The sequence below is a fragment of the Amblyomma maculatum genome, chromosome 8 (genome assembly GCF_055883805.1).
Source record: "Amblyomma maculatum isolate TAMU_Amacu chromosome 8, ASM5588380v1, whole genome shotgun sequence".
NCBI classification, from domain to species: Eukaryota; Metazoa; Arthropoda; class Arachnida; order Ixodida; family Ixodidae; genus Amblyomma; species Amblyomma maculatum.
In genome coordinates, this window is record NC_139351.1 from 127208704 (window position 1) to 127231786 (window position 23083).

A 23083-nucleotide genomic window follows, 5' to 3' on the forward strand; every position below is an offset into this window, starting at 1 on the left:
AATAATAATAATAATAATAATAATAATAATAATAATAATAATAATAATAATAATAATAATAATAATAATAATAATAATAATAATAATAATAATAATAATAATAATAATAATAATAATAATAATAATAATAATAATAATAATAATAATAATAATAATAATAATAATAATAATAATAATAATAATAATAATAATAATAATAATAATAATAATAATAATAATAATAATAATAATAATAATAATAATAATAATAATAATAATAATAATAATAATAATAATAATAATAATAATAATAATAATAATAATAATCAATCAATCAATCTTTATTTAATGTGCGCAGGAACAACCATGTGGTCTTTGTGCTGCAGCACAAAAAAAAAATGAAAAAGCACAAACATGTTTACACATACAGAGAGAACACACAAAAAAAAAAATAAATAATACATGAAATGAAACTGAGACGAAAAGTATCACGGAAAGTAAGCAAACAATGAGTAGCATCACTTATATACACAGTGAGATAATTTTTGAGCACACCAGGAAATAAAGAAAAAAAAAGAACGGTAGGTAGAAGAGAAAAAAAAAAAAAAAACAACAACAGATAACTGACATTGATTATAGTAATATAGAAATATACATAAAATAAACAACCATTCCAGGCGCAACAAGTGCATGGTACTTAAAACACAGGCTAGAAATACAGAATAATACAATAAAGAAGTGAAATTGAACAAGGGACAGTAAGATTCGAATATAAAGTTTAAAGTTGAAATATAAGTAAGCAACGGATAAAAAGTAGTTCAAGATACAGACAGCATTGAACAGGAGAAAAAGCAAAAAGTGAAGTAAATACAATTTAAGGCTAGAAAGTGGGAGTTATATGTGATAAAGTACTATTTAGAATACAACGCTACGAACATCCAATGTAAATGAACAGAGCGAGTTTTGGAAGATGTCAAGGTGAGGACAAAAAGAGTTAAATAACCACTGCATCCTGTCCAGAGGGGAGTGGGAATGAAGAGGAGAAACCTGAAATGGTCTGAATTCCCTCATGCTCTTTCGCGGAACGCGCAGTAGGATGTACTCTAAGAGCTGAGGGCACATAATGTGGCCATGAAGGAGTTTGTACAGAAATATGATATCAAGTCTGATACGACGGCAGTGAAGGGAAGGAAGATTCAGTTGGGCGCTCCTGGTGGAGCGAGAGGGGGAAGTTGCGAAAGGAAAGCGATAATGAAATATCCGTAAAAATTTTTTTTGTACTCTGTCAACCTTGTCCACGTTCGATTTGCAAGTGCCATTCCAAACAACCGACGCATACTCCAAGACCGGGAGGCATATGGACAGGTACAGTTTTAGGAACGGAAGTGGAGTATGGAACTCTCTCGAAAGTCTGCAAACGAATCCGAGTGTGCGCATAGCCCGCTGAGCAATGCGTTTAGTGTGAGAGGAGAAGCTGAGGGTGCGGTCAAAAAGTACACCAAGGTTATTAATTTCATCAACCCTATCCAACAGCACAGAATTGACAGAATAATGGTAGAGAAAGCTATGTGTTTTACGAGTAAAGGACACAACCCTAGTTTTGGAAGAATTGAGGGTAAGTCGATTCATCGCACACCAATCAGAAAAAGCAGATATGTCCGATTGCAACAACACGCAATCTTGAAAAGAATGTATTACCTTGAATATTTTTATATCATCAGCATAAAGAAGAAACGAGGAGTTCTTTATCGCCGAGGAAACATCATTAATAAAAACAAAGAAGAGAAGCGGGCCTAGTACTGAACCTTGAGGAACTCCACTCGTTGCAGGGTAAACGAAAGAAGTCTGTCCATTGACACTGACAAAGCAGAAGCGATCAAGGAGATAGTTGCGTAGGAGGGCTACGAGAGAGACTTCAACGCCAGAGAGTAGAAGTTTTTCAAGAAGTAGTGAGTGAGTAACAACGTCGAAAGCTTTGCTCATATCACAGTACACAGTGTCAACCTGACCCCTCTGAAGGACTGCTGCAGAGGCATACGTCATAAACGTGACTAGGTTGGTAGAAGTAGAGCGACCCGACATGAAGCCATGTTGATTCGGTACTATGATATGTTTGAGATGGAAGGAAAGTACGCTGTGCAAAGCTAATTCGAAAAGCTTAGAGGTTGCACATAGAAGAGAAATCGGACGATAATTGGAAACATCAGATTTGTTTCCAGACTTGAAGACAGGAAACACGCGTGCCATTTTCCACACGCGAGGAAAGGCAGCATTTTTTAAACAGTTATTAAATATGGCAGTCAGTACTGGTACGAAGATATAACTGAAGGCTTTTATTATGGCAGCTGGAATGCCATCAGGTCCAGGAGACAAAGATGGTCTCAGACGCTTAAGACTCTCAGTTATCAACTCCTCGTCAAAGAGAATGGAATTAGATAGTGCACCAGATGGGAGGCAAACGGAATCACAATGTGGATGTTTGTAAACGGAGGAAAAATGTTGTGCAAAACTGTCGGCAACATCCCGAATTTCCGAACCATGAGAGTCAACTAAGCTGATACTTAAATCTGATTTAATGGAACGCTTGCGAACGTAACGCCAGAACTGACTAGGACGATAATAATAATGAGGATAATAATAATAATAATAATAATAATAATAATAATAATAATAATAATAATAATAATAATAATAATAATAATAATAATAACAATAACCATAACAATAATAATAATAACAACAACAACAATTTTTCAAAAAAAAAAAGACATTACTAATTTTATTTACTAGCACTCCTTTCTACTGTACTTGTAAAGAAGCCTTATATTTACAAAGGGCCGAACTTACTCTTATCAGTGACAACAGGGATGAACACTCGTCCTCGCTTAGAAAGCCTTCCGCAACAAAACGAGTTCCGTTGAGGGCCGTTTCATCTTGAACAACTCTGACGGTGCTTGGATTGAAAGAAGAACTTTCTTTCTTGCCTCCGCTCACTTTGGGAGATGCCATTGTCTGCATTAAAAGACGCAATACTTGAGCTCGCTGTACGCAAACACATGTACGTCTCTTGGTACAAACTTTCAAGCTGGCAATCAACAGTTCCGCACACAAACTTGGGCTGCATTACATGCGAATAATAATATTCTTTATCCCCTGAAAAGCTCAATTTATTTCATGCTGTCAGCTGACTCGAAGAACAGTGTTGATTTAAAGTATTATTCGAAACCAGCAAACATTTGTACATGTAATGCGTCCCTAATCAACGGCCTTATCGTTAGGAAAAGAATAATGGGAAAAACCAAGAGGCAAAGAAAAATGAGGAAGTAAATCTATGCATAGATATGTACAATCTCGACTAGTTAAGCTGTGGATGTCTTGCAATTAACAGACAATATGTAACGCAGCATGAAGATGGAATAGCACATCATTTCAGCATCACGCCCATGATTTTTCCTGTTTGTGAGACCTTTTTGCATTTTGTTTACTGCAGTGATAATTACTAGTGAGAGTAAAATAATGAAAGAAACCCTGAAAGAACACTTACACCTCAACCTCAATAACACATCTCTACTTGAATACTGGATAACACTAGCAACGATGAAAAGAAACTGGCAAAAGGAAAAGCAAACAGCAACATCAATGAAAAGTGCTTTAGTGCTTTATTAATATGTCAATTAATTTAAAGTTGAATGGAAAGGCCTTGTTGCCAATCTAGTGGACATGCCAAAAGAGCCATACTAGCAAGCAATATCCAATGGCAAACCATGCCTAACCAGCAGTGATACTGCAAGCAAATTAAATCACGTCAGCCCAAAGCCCAAGAGTGGGCATATGACCATCTATTTGTAATTGCCTGCGTCTTCTTCGGAGGCTCATAATTATTTTGGTAAAAGCTTTTCTGATCCATAGAAGCTGTTTTTTTTTAATGACCACCGAAATTCCCTTTGAGGGAAAAACCAATTTCAGTATTCTTCTCAACGAAAGAAATGAAAAGGCTTCATAATAATCAATGTGACGCGTTTGAAGTAACTGTGAATTTGGAGAGATAACGTTCTTGTCACTTACTGCTGGTGACAAATGACAATGCAAACAGTAAACTGTTTTCAGCTTGTTACGAATGTGAGTGGATAATAAACTAACATAAACAAGAAGGCAATGAAAGGCATGCTGCCAATGTAAAAGTGACAGCAGTTATTGACAGGTTTCAACAGAATGCCCAAGACCTGTAAACTGCACCAAAAATGTGTGACATTTCCTAATGAGCATGACTCATTGTACCAAGGCCCTTCACCAAGGCAACAATTCTTGTTTATCCTATTCCACACTTAACTGATACTTGTGTATATAAATATTTTGCAAGTACCTGCCCCGGTGCGTTAGTGGCCACGGCATTAGCTAAGCCCAAGGTCGTGTGATCCAATCCCTTTCTGCGGCAGTTGCTTTTTGATAAAGGCAAGATGCTAAAGTGTTTGTGTACTTTGCGATGCCAGTGTGAGAATTCCAGGTGGTCAAAATTAATCCAGAACCCTTCAGCTTTCAGAGTTCACTTGCAACTTCAGGACATTAAATCCCATATACAGGCACCTTTGCTATCAGCTGTGAACACAGTTCCGCAAACTGAGATTAAGAGCTTTGCAGAAGCAATGCTTGAGCTCACAAATCATTACCTATGTAGATAAAACTTAGTTCGACTGAGTTCGCTCCCTTATCTCTCTAGCATCACTGCCATGCAATGGTGACATCGATCCTGAAATAACAGTGAGATGAACTGGAAATTCAAGGCGTCCATAAGACGAGCCTGTACTGGTTCAGGAAATAAATAAGTACTCAATACTCAGCACTGCTTGGATAAAAAATTTGGCAGCACACCGCAGATTCCTGGTGCAACCAGCTAAAAACAAACAGCGGTGCAAAGGGAAGAGAATGCAAAAAACTGATGCAAAGCCTTCAAGGCCCGCACAAGTATACGCATGATAAACCTTAAAAATTTTAAGTCATAGCTCAAGAAAAAAAAATGCACCTACCATGTTCAGTTGCATTTCTAGGGCTGATATTGTTTCCCGCTCACTCTCTAAGCGTCTGACGTATTCCTCCACCTCCTGAAAATAAAGAGCCGGCGAGCATAACATATAAATGAGAAAAATAAAACATTATTTATCATTCTTACCATGCAACTCAAATTTCTTACCAGCACAGTGTGATAAAGCTACTTGCATTACGAATGGCTTTTTAATTTTATGACTATCATGAAAAATTTGTTAATGTGCTTTATGTTAGCTCGGTGCATGTTTATATTTTGCTTTTTAAAAGAGCCTATATCTGACAGCGCATTTCGATACAAATGTTAAGATCAGCAATTACTAGAAAAAAAGTAAAGTAAGACAATACCGGCAATTTATGCTTATCAATTGAAGGAAGGAAGTAAACAATTTTTTCCACCTAGCACTGTTTATACGTTTTTCAGATATACACCGAAGTGTCAAGGAAGCCGCCCCCACCCCCTGCTGTTATTGTATGAGGGAAGCACTTCAAACATTTCAAGCAATGTTTGGGAGAGTTTTGAAAAACTAGCTTTATTTTAGTTAGTCACTGTTGCTAGTTAAAAAACAACAGTGAATCAAGTCTATGGAACAGCATCAAAGTGTGTTGCTGGGCAGAGTTGGTGACTGATTATGGTAGAAGAAAATAGTGCAAGAGACGGGACAAGTGTCTACGTGTTGAGTCTACTTCCTTGTCCCATCTCTTGCACTATTTTCTTTTACCATGATCTATGGAAGAAATCCTATCAAGGACCTCTGCAAGATTGATTACAGTACATTAAATCTTATATAGCCAGTTTAAGTGTATTTTTTCTTGTAAAAGAACCGCACAGTGATGCTTCTACATGCTACAGCGACTGTGCAGAAAGTACTTGACTAGAAATAGAGTTCCATAAGTAGTTACAGGCCCCATATGCTGGTGTTTATCAGCTTTAACCAACTTCACAATGTCTTTAATAGTAGATATTAGGAAGTGATATCATTTGAAGGTAAAAGGACATAGGCCTAATACGACAAGCCAGATATGTCATAGTAAAAGCCACTTAGTAACCGTAGCATTCAGAATGCCTAAAGTTGAAATGATTTCTTCAGATGTTATGATCACCTGTGTGATGTGCAGATAATGTAGGTTGCGAAATTAACAAAATTGATGGCTGCCCATGAGTGTGCCATCAGGTAGTAGTCCATTATTGTCTTAGAAAAGATGGACAACATGAAAAAGAGTTTCGGGAACTGTGATGGTTGTTTGTACTTTTTTCCATATCTATATTCGGCTTGTGCCAACACAGTGCAAACATGTTTAACTGTCCTCTCCTACAAGGATAGTGGCTGCTGGTCTATTTTTAGCGATGCAGTGGAAGTCACGCAAGCGTAGCTGAAGCTATAGGATAGAAGGTAAGTACCACAACAAAAAATTCAAAACAAGAAGGGGGTCGATAAAGGCTCCACTTCTATCTATCAGCCTTTATCTAAAAGGTTCTGCCTGCTTGCATGTTCATTTATCTCAGTTGTGTTTTCAAGTACAGCTTGTTAATGCTTATCTCAGGTGCCCTTGCACCTACTTGCTTTCTTTTTTTACTCATTGCTACTGTCCTTGTAATCTGCCTGCCTCGCATTACAGCACAAATATATGAAATGCTTCCTTCAGTTAGCAATGCGAACAGTGGATGCTTGCCCGTAGTGACGAGCTGTGCAGTGCTAAGGCAATCACAGGCAAGCATCGTGCTCTTATACTTGATTTTATTATTATTATTATTATTATTATTATTATTATTATTATTATTATTATTATTATTATTATTATTATTATTATTATTATTATTATTATTATTTACCATAACCCTACCCTGGTTTCTCAGATTTTCTCTTACTGTTTACTCACCGTCTTTGTTTCTGCTACAGCAGCTCAGGTGAGTGCTAGCGTGGCGACAGATGCTGCAACTGGCATAATTTTTTTATTATTTTAATTACTTTCAATAAAACTACTTGATGATGGTGGGCTAACAAAAGGTAATGCTTTCATTTAATGACTGTTGTATTAATCATACTCGCATTTCAGGCTTAGAAAATATTTCCCATCTGAAACATACTGTTAATAACCACGTGATAAGGAATAAATGTTTCAGAGAGCTTCATGCTGTATTTTAAACTAGTGCTGTTAAATCTTGCTGCCTTACGCTTCTCGCCTTGAACCAGGAGTCCTGAGTGCTGGGAAGACGAGCGTAGAATGCCTGGTTGTACCACATGTCCGCATCGTCAGGCACCAGTAGCAAGTAAGACTGTGTCGCCTCACAGGCCTTCTGCAGCTCATCTACTGCAATGCCCAACAGCATCAGATTACTGGTTATGGCCAATACTATCCACCAGCACATTGTAGCTGGCATTAGTAGTTAGTAGAAACATTACCAGAGCAGCCATTTCCCAATCTTACCTTTACCTGGCTCTGAAGCGGAGGTGAGGGAGACAAGAAATTAGCACTAAGCAACGATTAGTACAGAATGGTTTTTCATTCACTGTACAAATATTTATAACCTGAAACTCTTCCAGCTACTGAAATGCCATCACCTGCATTAAAATTATAAACAAACTGAAAGAAATTCAATTCAACAACAACAACAAAAGAAAAGAAACAGCAGCTAGAATAACCATAAGTAAATCCATGTGATTTCAGCCAGCCGTTTTGACTTGGGGTATGACAGTAGCTGCAAAATAATAAAATATGATTGGCGGTCCAAAATTCAGGAGGTACTGCTCATTAATTTCAACAGAAGCCAACTATGACTTAGCAATTCCAGGACTAAAACCGAACACAAGAATTTGCCATTAACTCCATATCACTTGCCTTTGTTTAAAGAAGCCCAGTCCCAGAAAACTTCATATGGCCTCATAAAGCAGAATATGTTTCTGACACAAAAAATAGTTGAAATTAGGATCCAGCTAACAACATTTGAAGACTGTTTCAGTGTCTCTTCTATACTATCAATAGTTTAATTATGTTACTGCACAGCTAACGTGAAAGGGAGCGCAAACTGCAAGCAGACATACAACATTTACACTGATAGTACGAGAACTGAAGATAGTGGTAAAACCCAGCAAAGAAGTTTGGCCGACGCCTTCCATTCAGATAAGAAAGCTGATCGGGGCATTGTTGTCTGCACTTCAGTGTCGCCAGGTGATGACCTGTCAAGAAGAAACAGAAAAAAAAAAACACAATCAATGTAACAGTCTTTGTTTGCCGATGAAGTCCGACGTGTATCAAGCAAACAAAGGTCTTGATTGAAAGGTGTAGAAGCCATCCGACATCATACAATAAACATGGCTCGTCACCAGTCTGCTTTCACGATGTAGTATATATGTATGATATGAGTGACAGACTTCAGATAAACAAATGATGATTCATGCACTCACAATAACATTTACATCTGATTTGCTCAGACTGCGACTTCATAACTTGCTTGGCGAGCCTTTACAAAGCAACAATAGTTTTGAGTTCACGTCACCTGCTGTTGACATGGGTAGCTGTAGTGTTCTCTGTCACGATTTATTGGCACGTGAAATAAAGGCCAAAGTTAGATGCTACTTTATGCATCATCAAGTACAAGGTGATGTGGCATATACAATAGATGTAGTTGCAGAAAAACAAAAAACAGAGTGCATCTAAGTAGACTCTCTCACCAAAAAACACAACAGGAAGTTGTTGCTTTTTTGCATGCATCTTTTGCTATCAGCTAAGAGGGTTATGATACAAGAATACCTTTGTATCACAAAATAATAATAATAAAAGAAAAAAACTGACACAAGTGCATGTTTAATAAATAGTAAAGGCACAGAAAAAAAGTAAAGAAAGCAGTAACCATTGCTGACTGCCACGGTTGCTATGCCTATAACATATGGGACACTGTCTTTAATAGTTCTTTACTACCCTGTACAGCAGCACTGGTTTGTGAGCTAAATTGGATAGTTAAACAAAAGCTGTCAATGTAAAATTTATGTCTTCTCATAGACCATTCCTTTCGCATTCTCGCACATCAACTTACAAGATAAAGGGGCACACTATCTGATCTAATCAAGCAAAAGTCTTTTCTCATTTTTCTGGCACGGCATAATCAACTGAATTTGCATGCTCGGCTGACATATAGTTACCTGCAGCAACTTCCGAGAACTCCCTTGTCACAAAAGTAGTGGGCAGAAAATCATCACACAGTATGCGACAATCCTCTTCAGCTTTCAGGTAGCTGGAGATGGCGCGCTCCATCACGGCTGATGACTCAGCATATTTCTTCTCTGCGTACAACTTTGCGGCATTGCTAAACAAGTTCTAGAGGGAATGGGAATGAAGAGAAGCAACAAAACAGAAATTGAAGCATAAGAATCTTTCCAGCTGTCATATTTAAAAGGCCAGCTGCCACATCTGGATGACTCTCCTGCTCCTTCAGTCGATTCAAAGAATTGTCATTATTGTGTCAGAGAGCAGGGGGAGGTGAGCTACAGTGACACATCTCTCACCTGTTACTACCCACAAAGAGGAGGGGAAGGAACAAAGCACAGAGGGAGAGAGTGAAATGCTGTTCCTTGCTTTCTATTGTACAGTTTAGTTCCCAACGTAAAAGATGCTCTTTTCCGTTCTGAGTATGCAATAGTGCATTTCTTTGGCTATTGTACGAAGCAATTCAGCACGGTACCTGCATCGGTGCCCCGAATGTTGACAGATATGCCCCGTTCTTGATCACAGCGACAACCAATACAAGATAATAAAAAGCACCAGCAAACACATGCATACCAGATAGTAATATGTGTAGATCAACAGATTCTGTTAATGGTAAAAGTAGTAAAAAGTATTAGGATGTCAACAGAAACACTATAATTAGCCAAGTATAGATTTTTTTTCTCTGCTGGGCACACAAGAATTAAAAAAAAAAAAAGAGTAAACTGCACTTCCTAAGGATGCACACACAACTGTTCAGCACAGCTGCAAATGTATACTCAAAGCGTCCCTGAAGCTGCCGATTTCTGGAAGATGAGAACTCTTACCCTTTCAATCTTCTGCGTCTCCGGATTATCAACGGGGAGCTGCGAATGCCCGGCTACATTCCTCAATGGCAAACCCCGAAGACTTTTCCCCAAGCATGCACACCGAGGTAGAGAAATCTGCCTACCTGATACTCATTATTTTCGAGAGAGGCGACATCCTTATTGCTAAGGCCAGACTCTTCCAGGTACTGGCTGAGATGGAAAACCACAAGGCTGTGACCCGGGTTACTCTCCAGGAAAGTGTAGGCTGCAGTCGCGGCCGCTTTCGTATCACCAAGCTGGAGAAAAGACGAAGATAAAAACTTTACTGAAAAGAGACTCCATGCTCGTGATTTCTCTGTAACAACTTTTCTTGATTTTATATGTCTGACTAAACTGTTTTATATGTCTGACTAAAATTGATTAATTTTTATAGAGCCAGCCATTCAAGTACAAAGTAAGTGCATGAAACACAAAAGACAACAGAATGAAGTTGCCAGATTAACACAAAGCACTATACATCCTGTCCATTTTGTTGATTATTAAAAAGCAGTTGCTACTCGAAATTAAGAAGAGATCCAGCTGTCAATAGTACTGTGCTCTTTCACTCTGTTCGGTAGTCTGTGTGAAGTTTTTAGTCCAGCAAATGCACCAAATAGCCTAGTATAGAAGATAAAGGTCTAACAAAGGAAGGGAGAGATTTATTTTGCTGCTGATTTTGGTGATAGGCTTTTGATTCACTGCTGCTGTCATTTTTATTCTGGGTTGTGGAGAATAAAAGGGAAAAAAAAATAAAACAGTGATCAGCTTTTTTTTTTTTTCATGTTGTAAGCGTTGTGCTTTAGCAGCTTCTACATTTACTGATTAACTTCCCATCATTCAAATACTCACATAACTTGTGCATTAGAGGCTGTAATAGCCAAAACTGAGTTCCAGCAAACTGATGTGACAATTAAGATTTTAACTGTGCACCCATAAATACCTGTCATACTAAACTGTATGAGTTTTGTAGCCCAGTTCAACAGGAATCTTAGATGTTGCTAGCTAATCCTGTCACATCGTTACTTACCATGCACATACAAAATAAAAAAAAATATTATAATGATGAGTATATACGATCACAGAAAGTTCTTTTTACATGTGTAATTACAGTAAAGTCGAAAGTCAGAAAGGAAGGAAATAAAAAAAAGGAAGGGTCAGTTCACACAAAAAACACGTGTATGCATGGACCAATTTTGAAAGTAAAAACGCTGAGAACACCGTACGAGCCGTGCAGTAAAATTTTTCGCTAAAAGTAATAATGAAGGTCGATTACACACATACCTCGAAGTAGCACCTCTGAAGATAGTTGTAAGGCAGACGTTCCCTGAAATCGCGGATCGTTTCTTCCGAGATGGAAATCCTATGCCAGGGTCCCGTGCACTTACGTAGGCAGTGTGCTTTAGATGCCTGCGCTATGTAGAAGGCACTCGACGACACGCATTCACCGCCGGTCGTACCGCCCGCTCGGCATTTTGTCCGGCAGCCCACCATAACATCAACGTGCGTCCTGTAGGCCGCGAGAGCTCCCTTCATGCGCGAAACGCATTGCGTCCAGTGTCCGTTCAGGTAGGACTCCATGGCCGAAAGGTAGAGGCTCTCGTAGTCGGTGATTCCATCATCGCCGTTCGCGGCACCGGCGGCCGTCTTTGCGCGAACTTCGGAAGCTGCGACGGCGAAACAAAGCAACACCGGTATCACGCCTCGCATGGCGTGGGCATGACGAGGGAGCAGCACGGATCAGGCTGAGTAGGGCCGAAATCAGACGCGATTATCGACCAATTTTGCCCGCACGGGAAGGCAGCGGGCGGAGCAGGGGGGCGACACTTGTCCGACGGGATGCGCGTCGTCTGCTACGCGAGAGGGAGGTGGGCGTCGTCTGCTACTCGTGCGCCCCAGGAATCTCTCACAGTGCTACGGCTGTAGATGGAGCCCGTGTGAGCGGCTGCTAGGTGCTACTCGGATGATTTTGATGCTGTGCGCGAGATTAGATTTTCGGTGCGGCGTGCCCGGAAAGATCCTGCGCAACGTCGTCTGCGTGGCCCTGCCGACCGCGCCCCGATTCATGGGCAACCCGACTCGTTCCTTGAACGTTCGCCAAGAAAAAGCTTTCGGCAAGGGCAAGGTCATGTGTTTCTCCGGGAACGCGGCTGAGAGGTGTCTGAGAGAGTTAAAATAAAAACTAAATTACCTTTGTTTTTCACCAAGCAAGCGGCTGCGACTAGAACCTATATCTGTCGCCGCGCACTTGGCGGCATTATTTTGCCGAGCTCAGAGACATGCATTGCCAAGTTGTCTGCATTTGTGCCTCAAAGTGCTGCGCAACGCAAGACCTTTAATGTCAACATATAAAGCATGTGCCTTCATAACAATTCCCGTGAAGACACATACTCAGAGTCGCATTCACTATTGAAGTGACAGCCTGCCTTTATAAATTTTAGTATTTATGGCCCCTTGCATTTCCTTTGTCAATATAGCAACTGCCATTTTTTCTTCAGTTATCGAGAATCTTGCATTCCCAGTCTTTCAGACCTTTTAAAACTTCACAAACCATGTTGTGCAGCAGTCACCGCCAATGTGAGCCGACTCCATTTATAGATCAACTGCTATTTTTCTTCAGGGATTGAATATAATAGATGCACAATCTTGCGCTATCTTAAATTGTGCAAGCTCTACATTCTCATTCAGCGGTCATACGAGTCGATTTCTGCTCAAGCGCAGAAGGTTCCTGCCAAGAATCACTCAAATATCGACGCGGATTATGAATAATTAAGACCAAACTAAGATGACAATAACCTCTCTTAATCAGTTGCACAATAGATCTTAAACATAAAGTCTTAAAAATAGAATTTCTCTATAATCTAACCTAATGAAATCAAATCCAACTTATTTGTTGGCAAAGAAAATGTCTCTCTGTTGCATAAACTTAGTTTATTGAATAATTTATTTGCCAGTTTTTACATAAATAAAGCTTAACACACGTTATGTTGCAAGACTTTACATAACAAACAAAACGACAGTCGTTGCATAGGCCAAACAAGCTTGGAATTCAGAGCATGTGGCTTGTGGAATTTGTGGCTTGAGACTTCCTACTTTGGGCTTTCAGAGACAAGCACCTTAAAAAAATGTACACATGCCACCTTTTCAAGTCAATTCACAAAAGACAAAGGGAATAAAAAGAAAACAAAGATATAATGATATTAATCCCCTCAACAGATATCACAGTGATCATTATAATGTACCACTCCTTGACAGTCTATAAACTATACATATTGAGTCTTTCTCGAGGTAGGCCATTGCGGCAAAACGACACAAAAACAAGCGAGCATCTATAGAATTTTAGTCCCAATATAGGAGACACCAAGCTATGGAAGCTTCTTGAAATAACTGTGAACATTGTGATTTATATTTGGCTCAACCGGCTAAGTGTCGTGTTTGCCGCAACAAAATAGCAGTGAGCATAATCATGCTCAAGGTGTGCGCACAAAGGAACAGAGAGCAATTCTGCTTTTACAATTCTGATTTTGGCAGAAGAGTCCATCTTGCAATACCACTGCGCAATGGAAATCAAACCATTCCCGTCAACAACTACATTCTCGAAGACATAGATACAGAAAGATGACATACAGTAGGATTCAGTGCCACAGTCTGGAAGAACTGTTTGACTCAAATGTTGCAAACATAGCTGAGACTGCTTTTAAGTGCTTATGCCTTTTGCTAGGACAGAAGGAGAGCAAAGCACACGTGGCGAGCAGCAATGGAATGGGAGCAAAATTAGAGCGTGCTGGGTTAAGAAAAGGCACATGACAGCAAATGTTTCGTCCACGCCTGAATTATATGTTACGGAAGACAAAGCTCACGTAAATTTGCTCGGTCAACATAACTTTTTGAACACAGCAAAAACGCTTGGTTGAAGTAAATTCCCAAGCTGATTCCTTAATCACAGGAAGGCTAGAAGTGAATTGAGGTCATATTCTTGAAAAAAAAAAAAACTTTTGTTACATAAAACATGTCTTCTCAAATAGTTACCATTTGAAGTTATGAAGGTGGCCTTAATAGAATATAAGAAACGCAATGTTCTTGCACTGACAATTCAATGAAAGCACAGTGGAATCTAGACACAAATATGGTATGCAGTTAGGCTAAACCATCTTAGTGCTGCATGAACGATAAATCATGTGCATACACGTCAGTATGTTTTAAGCTTCAAGAACAGCGATAAAAAGATAAGAGAATATAGTTTCCTTATGTGCTTAACTCGTAACAGAATGTATAGGTGACCTTGTCTTGACATGAGTAAATGCTCTTATGCTTTGGCCAGGCTAAAAAGAGACTGATGCCAGCCCGTCACTAATGGCGAACACGCCAATAATGTATCAATGCTCGATGCACAGGCATTTTCAAATAGTACAAGCACGCTGATGATAAGAATCTATCGAGTTTGCTCCAAAGTGCCAAAATATTGAAGCAATATCCAACATACGCACGAGCGTCTGATCAACCGGGAAGCCTGATGAGTCACATCAGGTGAGCAGGTCACAGAATGAAGAGGAATTAATAATACGGCTGATGTAAATTTAAGCACGAAGTATATACTCCGGAGCCATTGGCAGGCATGCCACGTAATAACTGGAAACATGGGGCAAACTCGCTGCACAGGCAGACGCATTGGATATGTCACGCAGAAGAAATATTTTAGTTATGAAGGGCATATGAATGTACCTGCAAAATGGTGCTCCCTGGTAGACCCCTTGAAGGTTTAGAAAGGCCAGCTTAGATCTAACCAGAAGAAAGCACTACGATCAAATTTAAAGTCACAACATGTCGACAGGACATAGAAACGTTGCTGCCTGGCTGAAAGCTGTTGAAGTTTCGTTCCAAATCTGTCGCACTGTACACATTCAAAAGAAGCATTAAAGAGTGCATGAAAATTTTCTCTCAGATTGCTGCAGCATGGTTTGGTAGCACAGTGGGCGATCCTGTAGAGAGAATGCACAAGTTGCATATAGCTGTTTGACAGAGCTTTTAAATCGTTTCACGGTGAATGTGGGTGACTAAACAACCATTTCACAGTGCATGAATTTGTATTCTTGGAAGGCTGTAGCAAAGCATGGTGACACATGAAGATGTGCCAAAGGCAGTGGTAACTTACTGTGTGGAAACTGCACACAAGGCTTGTCTGCAGATGGCGCTGCTTGCGCACATATCTCTTGCTGTAGACGAGATCAAAGGCCTACCTGACGGAACACACTAGGCAATGCCTTAAATCTGTAGTGAGAAATTACAAAAGGAAGTACCAGTGGTGATAGGGTTAGCTCAATTCTAGCATGGTTCAAGTTCTCCCGCACTGCCACTGCGCTGCTACATGGTCTTAGTGAATTTAAGCTTAACAACAACGTTGGATGCTTTGCGCTTGAACCACTTGATCCAGGCGAAAGGTGTGTCATATTCGTTGGGTACAATGCCATCGACTCCGGATTCAAAAAAGTAGAAAAGCGGGAACCAGATTCGCGTCCTCTTGCTGTCCATCTGCATCAGTGCCCTGTTGTTTGCGAGTGTGTGATAATACAGAAACAGCCTAGTGGAAATGTAAAAGGCGATGAACACGTCTATGGAGTAGTGTTCGTGCGCCGCCAGGATGAAGAAGATGCCGAACAGGTTGAGCACCCAGGAGGTGGTGTGCAGGAAGTAGTAGGAGCGCGGCGTGTACTCGGTGATGAAGAAGTTGAGGAGCGTCAGCACCGTCGTGTGGCCACTGAACATATAGTCGCCGCAGGTGCGTACACCTTGTATGAGCATGCCGCCTCCCTGCCAGATGACGAAGGCCTGGCCCAGCTTCTCCGAGAAGTCGCCCGTGTGGCGTGCCTTGCACTGGAGGTGTTTTCCGGGCACCGATAGGGACGTGATGAGCATTGTGATGCAGCGCAGGAGGAACACGGAGCCGAAGAGCGAGAACATGCGACGGAGCAAGATGAAGCGGTGCCGATGACAGACGAGGATGCTGACCCACACGATGAACAGGACCAGGCCCGTAAACTCGCACATGGCGAAAGCCCAGGGAATGTGCGGCACGTTATCGAGGAATATGTCGGGAAGCGGCGGGTACGTCTGCATATCGGGCACGCGGTCGTGCACAATGACCATCACGATGGCGGTGATCCAGGTTACGGCGAGAAAATAGACCATGCCCACCACGGTCTTCCAAATCTCGGGCTTGAAGCGCCGCTGCTTGCACGGAGCGGAAGAGGCGGCGGCCGTTCCGACGGAATAGCCGTCGTCGGTGTTGTAGTCGTCGTCGTACTCGAAAGAAATGTCGGGAGACGGCGCCGTGCCGTCCGATGAACCGCGCCTTTTGCGCGTCGAATTTCGACGGCTCATACCCTGCGCGCCAGTCGTCGAGGGCACCAGGTCGCCGGGGCCGAGCAACTGCCTGACAGCGGCCACGTTCTGCCATTGAAGCTCTCGAATGCAGATCATGAGGTTCTTGATGTCCCCCAGAAGCCTGATCTCAAGAGGAGGCTTCCGCAGGTCTGACTCCGAGATAGTCAGCAGAGCGCGTCCGTCAATCAGGTGCTCGCCGAAAGTCGCTTCGTACTTGCCCAAGCCGACGGCGTGCAGCCATTCGCCGACGTCGCCTACTGTCCACTCCTCCACTGGCTTGTCCGCCATCACCGCGACTTGTCGCTCGCGCGCTGTCGACGTCGATTCTAGGGCGGTGAATGCAGATCCTGGGCCGGAGCGGTGGCGACGTCTCCTGCACGTCGGCGACACATCGCACGACTTGCTCTACTTCGCCTGCGATGCAGAGAGCTCGCCAGGCTCGACGCGCGTCTCGGAAACTCCAAGCGGCGGTACGTGGTAGTACGAAGCGGAAGTGAGCCGAAGGGCATTAGGGAGAGAGCGATACGTAGCAACAAAAATAAACAGGGTCGTCGCCGGGAAGTAGAGCGGTAGAGCGTTCGGGCCAAATCGTGCCGATGGCGTCATCGTAAATAAAATAGACAAAGTGCCATTTCTCAAAAAGCCTTGGAACTCTTGAAAGCCTGACAAAAACGAGGAACCGAACGGAGACGAGATACGAGACTACCTCCTAAAACCCTAAAACTCTAGTTCCGATCGGGTCCTGGGTCCTGTCGTGGTTCTGTCAGATTTCACGACCGACAAACGCGTGCATTGCGCTCAAAACGTTTCTTAAAAAGTTTAGGACACTGACATTTCTCGTCTTGAAACTGTCGTCCAAGCATGAAAACTTTCGTTCTTAAAGGCAGTGAACGAACGCCTATCTGGCGACATCACCATTTGTAAGGGTTCTAGTGTTTAGCGCGGGATTTACAATGAGCGAGTTGAAGAGCGTTCCTGTCGTGGACGTTACGAAAGACAACATTGCTGAAGTATGGCCTTCTTTAGTTCTTGCCGTGAAGACGTCTCTTTTCGTAGCCATAGATCTGGTAAGAGGATATGCGTCTGTTGCGTCATAAATTTCTTTACCCTTCACTCAGTCATCGCGATGACTCAGTTGAATGTCGGTACGAAGGCTACTGCTAACTGCTCTGATGTTTTCCTAGGAACTCAGCGGCATTGGGAACAGGAAAGAGATCAATGCCAAGTGAGCTCATTGTAAAAGGAACACCGTTAACTGTTATCTCGTTGCTGTCTGAACATGGTGCATTCTTTCTTCGCACAGGTCTGTGGAAGATCGATACGCGGCCATGACCCACGTCGCTGACACGAGAGCAATCATATCGATGGGACTTTCGTGTTTTCGTCAAGACGCTAGATCGGCTGAAAAGGGCCCACTCATGTAAGACCAACAGCTCTGAAATGTTTGAAGCAGTAGATGAGCCAGATTCTATTTCTGAAATCAGTCATCATTTCTGCTAAGGCTTCCCCCTGACCAAACTTGAATGACCCTTGAATAAATTTGCCCTCTCGTTTAATGGAAGCTCACAAGTGGTGTTCATACCACTTTTCTTCTCTAGGTTTACTGTTCAGACGTTCAACATACTTGTGCTCTGCCAAGACAACTACATCGTGGAGCCATCAGCACTGCAGTTTCTTATCAGCCACGGATTCGACTTCAACAGACAGTACGCTCTCGGTGTTCCCTACCGCCGTGGACATGATCGGGTAATACAGTTTTTGATTTGCACCATAACTGTGCAACACAGTTCAATGAGAAAAGCTTTTAATGGGCAGTGTGATCACCTGGCCAGTCAGTAAAGAAAAAATAAAATGAACGAAGCATATTTGTGGGGACCTAGTCTCAAGCGAATACAATATCAATATCAGTAACAGATAGAATATATACAGATGCAGACAGAATGAAATTTAAGTGTGCAAGCAAGTTTAAACAGTATTTTCACTTTTAGTGCACTTTTTCATTGTTACTAGCCTTTTACATTTACAAGGCTAGTAGGTAGTGGCGTTTTGGTGGTGTTTTGACTTGCTATTTTCAGACATTCTAGTCTGTCTGCTTTTCCAGCAGAATTTATGCATCAGACAGTATATTGTATATGCACGCGAGATTAATGTTTATCATACTGTTACTTGGGGGATGGGGATGACATTACATGGTCATGTGTACTTGTTCTTACTGCAGACAAACCAGTCGGAGGAAAAGGCGCACTCCCTTCGCAAGCTGTTCTCCTTGCTGGTGGTTCATCGGAAGCCCATTGTCTTCCATAATGGCTTCATGGACACAGTGTTTCTGTACCATAGCTTTTACCTGGCACTGCCTCCAACTCTGCAAACATTCCTGGCCGACTTGAATGAATTGTTTCCCAGTCGTGTGTATGACACTAAGTTCATTGCGGAAACCAAGGCTTCTCTGCCGGCGTCATACCTGGAGTATGTGTTTCGCAACAGGTAATATTTAATTTTTCACTTGCAACTATAGAGCGAGAGGTAACATAATGCTGTTCGCATGAAACGAAATCACTTGCACTTTTGGTCGTGTGTTGCAAAGAAGACGTTGGCATATATGCTTGGTAATTTATGCTTGGACTTGAGGTCACACGAGGCATGAAAAAGCCTGTAATATTACCGCTTCTCCAGTCATCGTTGCGCTTTTGAAAAAACTTGCACACTAAATGGGAAACGACGCGAAACACAAAGCCACATGAACAACCAACTAGCCCAGTTTGAAACCCTCCTAATATTATTGCCGTTTACATGTCATAACTACCGTTCAGGTGTTGATGGCATAACAGTATGAGAGAAGAAATTCAGTTATAGATTATTTACTGGATGCAGGCAAATTTTCTCATTTTTCTTTGACTTGCACTCTTAGAAGCATTAGCCCGTTTCCCATAGCTGTGGCTGGTGCCATTGTCATGGTAACCAGGCTTAGTGAGAGCCCCCCCCCCCTCCCCCAACTCACAACCTCTGCAATGCCACTTACATCGTAGGAGAGCCGTAAGAACCATGTTAGGAATCGCATCAGTCTCGCTACTAACACCACTATAACTGTACAGTGAAAACTAATTGCAAATGAAAATCAACATCTCTTACATTATATCAGTTTTTGCATATTTGACATATGCCACCTTGTGTTAATCTAAACCAAAATTGCTGCATGTTCACTTGTAGCCTGAATCAGCTAATTGTGGATGGTTGCAAGTGCATACTATATTATCCCCTTTCTTCCTGTGTTTGCAATGTAGGCAGCGAGACAATGCTCGCAAGGAGGCACAAGGCAGGCAGTTCATCGCTGTCCAGTTCCTCCAGTATAACCAGGAGTACTCCATTGATCATGGAAACTGCGCCCTGAGGGCGGAGCCGGCAGCTAAGGCTGCTCCAGATATATGCAAGAATTTTGCTGTGAGTTCAGCACTAGCTTGCTTTACTCGAAACGACGACGGAAGTAAAGAAAACTCTCTGATATGGCTTGCGTGGAAGTTTCAGCCTTTTCAAATATTTACAGTTGCAATGAAAAAGAAAATAATCATTGTGGTCGGTGGTGAGCAGGATGGCAGGGTAGGGCCAAACTGATTGATGACTCAAAACAAGATAAATGTTAGTACAAAGCACGAGTTAATCGACAAGCTCTCCGATAGATTTCCCAGACGTTACATTATGTATCCAGTTTACTTTGTGTATACTTTATTTTATTCGGGTATAAACATTTGAGAAAGCTGTTATAGTTTCCCTTTGCAGCCATTTAGTTATCATTGTGGCACACCCTTCCAGTGTGGTGCATGAATCTTGTTAAGTGAGGCCACCGAGATGATTAAGGGGGATGCAATTCTTGAGGTTGCAATTGCAACAAAGCTTTTCGTACTAGGTATGGTTTAAACTGTATGCCATCTACAAAATATCTATGCTCATGCAAGTTCCTTGAAGAGCCATGCTTTGTTCACAAGTTCTAGATTGTTGTCATCATACTCGGTGATTTCAGCTTGAAATTATGAACCTATGAGGCCTACCGTTGAATGTCCCAATCGTCAAGTGAATGCAAGTTAGATTTCCAGAGCGTAGATTTGACAAGCTTAAAGAACAAGAGTGGAATGGAATCTATAATTGTGGACATGAATGCGTTGAAAAGATTTTTTGCACGCACAAACTTTGGCCAGTGCAATGCCAAGTCCGTCGCCAAAAAAGAGAAAGAGAACATTGGCTATGGATTAGTATGCAGGCTCCTGTCAGCTTGTTCATTTTGTGGATTGTGTGAGCAGAGCTCCTCATCACCAAAGGTGCCTTCATGATGAATTTTACACCTTTTGAAATCAATGCTTGAGCATTCCAAGCCATGCTGGACCAACTGTTCTCTCCGACATGTAGCTATGTATGAATCGGTCTCACTAGGGCGACCACTACGAAACATTCTATGACCACTTAGAGAATATGCTGGACATCTCTGACACCCTCCGACCCCAGGCAACACTGATGTGATGTTCAGCGGGGCTTGCAAAACTCGACACCACGACACCCACGTTACACTTGAGTCGTACACTGCTGTCATCATTGACCATGGGGTAGCATTAAACTGTTGCCCCTGGTGAGCTGACATTTAGGGAATGGCAAGACAAGAACAGGTGTCAGAAAATTCTTGAGTGTAAGGTAGACAGTACGGAGGTTGAGGAAACCCTCAACATGTTTCGTCGCTTGCTGGCCATGAACATGCTTTTGTACACCCCTGCCTTGTTAGCAGTCATACTTTTTCATGCTCTGACAGAAAGTGGAATATGTATGGCTGCATCGTTATTTGGAAAAGAAGGTGGCATGAACTATGTGCACAAGAGACTGCATTGCAAAATCTAGTGAACGAAAAAAAAAGCTTAAGGGGAGCCAGTAGGAGGAAGGAGCAGGTATCTATGGTTTGTCTTAGGCAGTTGAAATGGACTTATCTGGAAGGAGCAAAGCTGTACGATTATATTTTGATTTGCATTAATGTAATGCAATAAATTGGTTACATACTTCTTGCATAAATAGCCAGTCCTATTTTGCACTTTCTATTCATAACTTTTTTTTTATCCCAATGTATTTTCACTTATGCAAAAAAGTGCACATGCATGGTGCACTTTAAATATTTATAAACACTAAAGGCTTGTAATTATGAGGCTGAACAGTTGTCATACAAAGTTGTTATAACTCAAATGTTAGCTGCACCATTGAAAATTTCATTACACGTTTAGCTATATGTGAAAAACCGCAGTTGTGTCGTGTTTTTCATAAAGAGCCTGCCATAAAAGAAATAGTTTAAGACCTGCATTCCCCCTTGAACTTGAACTTTTATTGCGTGAAATGCTTTAAAATTAATGTTTCGCGTGCTTCAAGGCACAACAATAAATATGATGTGAACAGCAGTAGAACGCGAGAGCTTTTAGCCTTCAAGAAAATAAAATTGGTTGACTCGGCGCTTTGCGGAGTTTACAAATAAGCAGTGCTGTATAGTTTAGTCTTGTTTATAGTTAATTGGATCGTAGAGGAGCTGTAACACAGCTATGCAAGCAGCTTCAGATGTAGCTTAATTTCTCTAGCTCTAGATGGTGCCAAGCTTAATGGCAGGTCTGAGCATTGTTTGCACCGTGCTTCTCCATTACCAGAGTTCCTGCCATCACTAAGTGTGTGGCCACAGCATTCAACCCAATCCAACTAACACATTCTTTTACCTAATATGGCTGACCAGTTTTCATGATTGTCACACCCAGTTGCTTCTTCGCAAGTGATGAATGCTAATTTTCTTTTTACTCAACAGAGATACGGATGGTGCGGCAAGGGCGACAGATGCTGTGCATCGCACAATGTCGATGACATCCTCGACGCGCAGGCATCCAAACGTCGTAGGCGCAAACGAGTTAAAATGTCTTCAAACGGAGACTGTGCAAACGCATCAGACTCTGAGCACTCAATGAGAGACCTGTCAGTAGCAGAAGGCGATGACGACAGCAGCAACAATGAAGAGGTGAACAGCGGCGACTCTTCAGAAAGGGTCTCCAATGGAGAACGGCGCAAATTTACGACGGGGTTGCACAGGGCAGGCTTTGACGCCTTCATGACAGGGTATGCCTTTGCGACATTCGTGCTATCATACTGCAGACATCGCCCCTCGGGTAACCTCGATGCCGAGCAGTTGGGCCTTGATGAAATAGTCAACAGGCTGTGTCTTAGTGGAAAGCCTGCTCCCTTGCTCATCAGGACATCAAATTTTGCAAAGCACAGTCCTAAACACATCGAAAAGTTCAAGGCACTTTTTGGAGATAAGTAGCTGAAGATATACATGCCTTGTTCTGTTTGAAATTTGTGCAGAGCTTTAAGCACGGGGGAGGGGATTTTGAAACGACAGTCTATAGGCTATAATTAAAGGCCTGTGAAAATTTGATTAATGTTCTCTGTACATGTTCTGGCATTTGCCATTTTGTTTTCCCTTTAGCTGTCAGCTTATGAAGCTACATTGTGTTGCTAAAATAGTCACCAGCGTTTGTTTTACTGTTGTGAAGCTTGTATATTGGAGCAGTGTGGTTTTTGTAAATAAAAGTGGTTACTTACAGAACACTTAGTTTTGCATTTCCTTAGTT

General features: G+C 41.7%; 3 protein-coding genes across 5 annotated transcripts in view; 1 reads left to right on the plus strand and 2 right to left on the minus strand.

Moving 5' to 3' along the window:
- Positions 1–12162, minus strand: part of LOC146182512 (prolyl 3-hydroxylase 2-like) — a 32144-nt gene extending 19982 nt beyond the window's left edge. The window contains exons 1-7 of one of the 2 annotated variants that reach the window (XM_084577637.1): positions 11352–12162; positions 10175–10327; positions 9162–9336; positions 8064–8198; positions 7196–7332; positions 5004–5078; positions 2827–2991 (exon numbers count right to left, since the gene is read on the minus strand). In XM_084577637.1, coding sequence (XP_084433763.1) covers positions 2827–2991; positions 5004–5078; positions 7196–7332; positions 8064–8198; positions 9162–9336; positions 10175–10327; positions 11352–11777 — 1266 coding nt within the window. In that variant the 5' untranslated portion in view covers positions 11778–12162. The remainder of the gene's footprint in view (positions 1–2826; positions 2992–5003; positions 5079–7195; positions 7333–8063; positions 8199–9161; positions 9337–10174; positions 10328–11351) is intronic. The other variant, XM_084577638.1, reaches the window with a different exon arrangement.
- Positions 12163–14040: 1878 nt separating this feature from the next.
- Positions 14041–16957, minus strand: LOC146182513 (sphingomyelin synthase-related protein 1-like). Its single transcript, XM_084577644.1, has one exon. It carries the CDS (start codon positions 16734–16736, stop codon positions 15429–15431), a length of 1308 nt encoding a protein of 435 aa, XP_084433770.1. The 5' UTR covers positions 16737–16957; the 3' UTR covers positions 14041–15428.
- Positions 16958–17182: 225 nt separating this feature from the next.
- LOC146182514 (target of EGR1 protein 1-like) lies at positions 17183–23058 on the plus strand. Of its 2 annotated transcripts, none has more exons than XM_084577643.1 (7): positions 17183–17515; positions 17633–17684; positions 17752–17868; positions 18047–18194; positions 18667–18932; positions 19730–19886; positions 22264–23058. In XM_084577643.1, the coding sequence occupies exons 1-7, from the start codon at positions 17461–17463 to the stop codon at positions 22771–22773; spliced, it is 1305 nt and encodes a 434-aa protein (XP_084433769.1). In that variant the 5' UTR covers positions 17183–17460; the 3' UTR covers positions 22774–23058. The 2 variants fall into 2 exon arrangements, with proteins under 2 accessions (XP_084433769.1, XP_084433768.1); XM_084577642.1 differs by having other exon boundaries at positions 17185–17515; positions 17633–17673.
- The last annotated feature ends 25 nt before the right edge of the window (positions 23059–23083 follow it).

What these genes read in the sequence shown, in the direction of transcription:
- LOC146182514 (XM_084577642.1), top strand. Translation starts at nt 17,402, where the DNA reads ATGAGCGAGTTGAAGAGCGTTCCTGTCGTGGACGTTACGAAAGACAAC. An exon ending in GCTGAAAAGGGCCCACTCAT is followed by an intron (nt 17,869 to 18,046) that starts GTAAGACCAACA and finishes TTTCTTCTCTAG; the next exon opens with GTTTACTGTTCAGACGTTCA. An exon ending in ATATATGCAAGAATTTTGCT is followed by an intron (nt 19,887 to 22,263) that starts GTGAGTTCAGCA and finishes TTTACTCAACAG; the next exon opens with AGATACGGATGGTGCGGCAA.
- LOC146182513 (XM_084577644.1), bottom strand. Translation starts at nt 16,736, where the DNA reads ATGGCGGACAAGCCAGTGGAGGAGTGGACAGTAGGCGACGTCGGCGAA.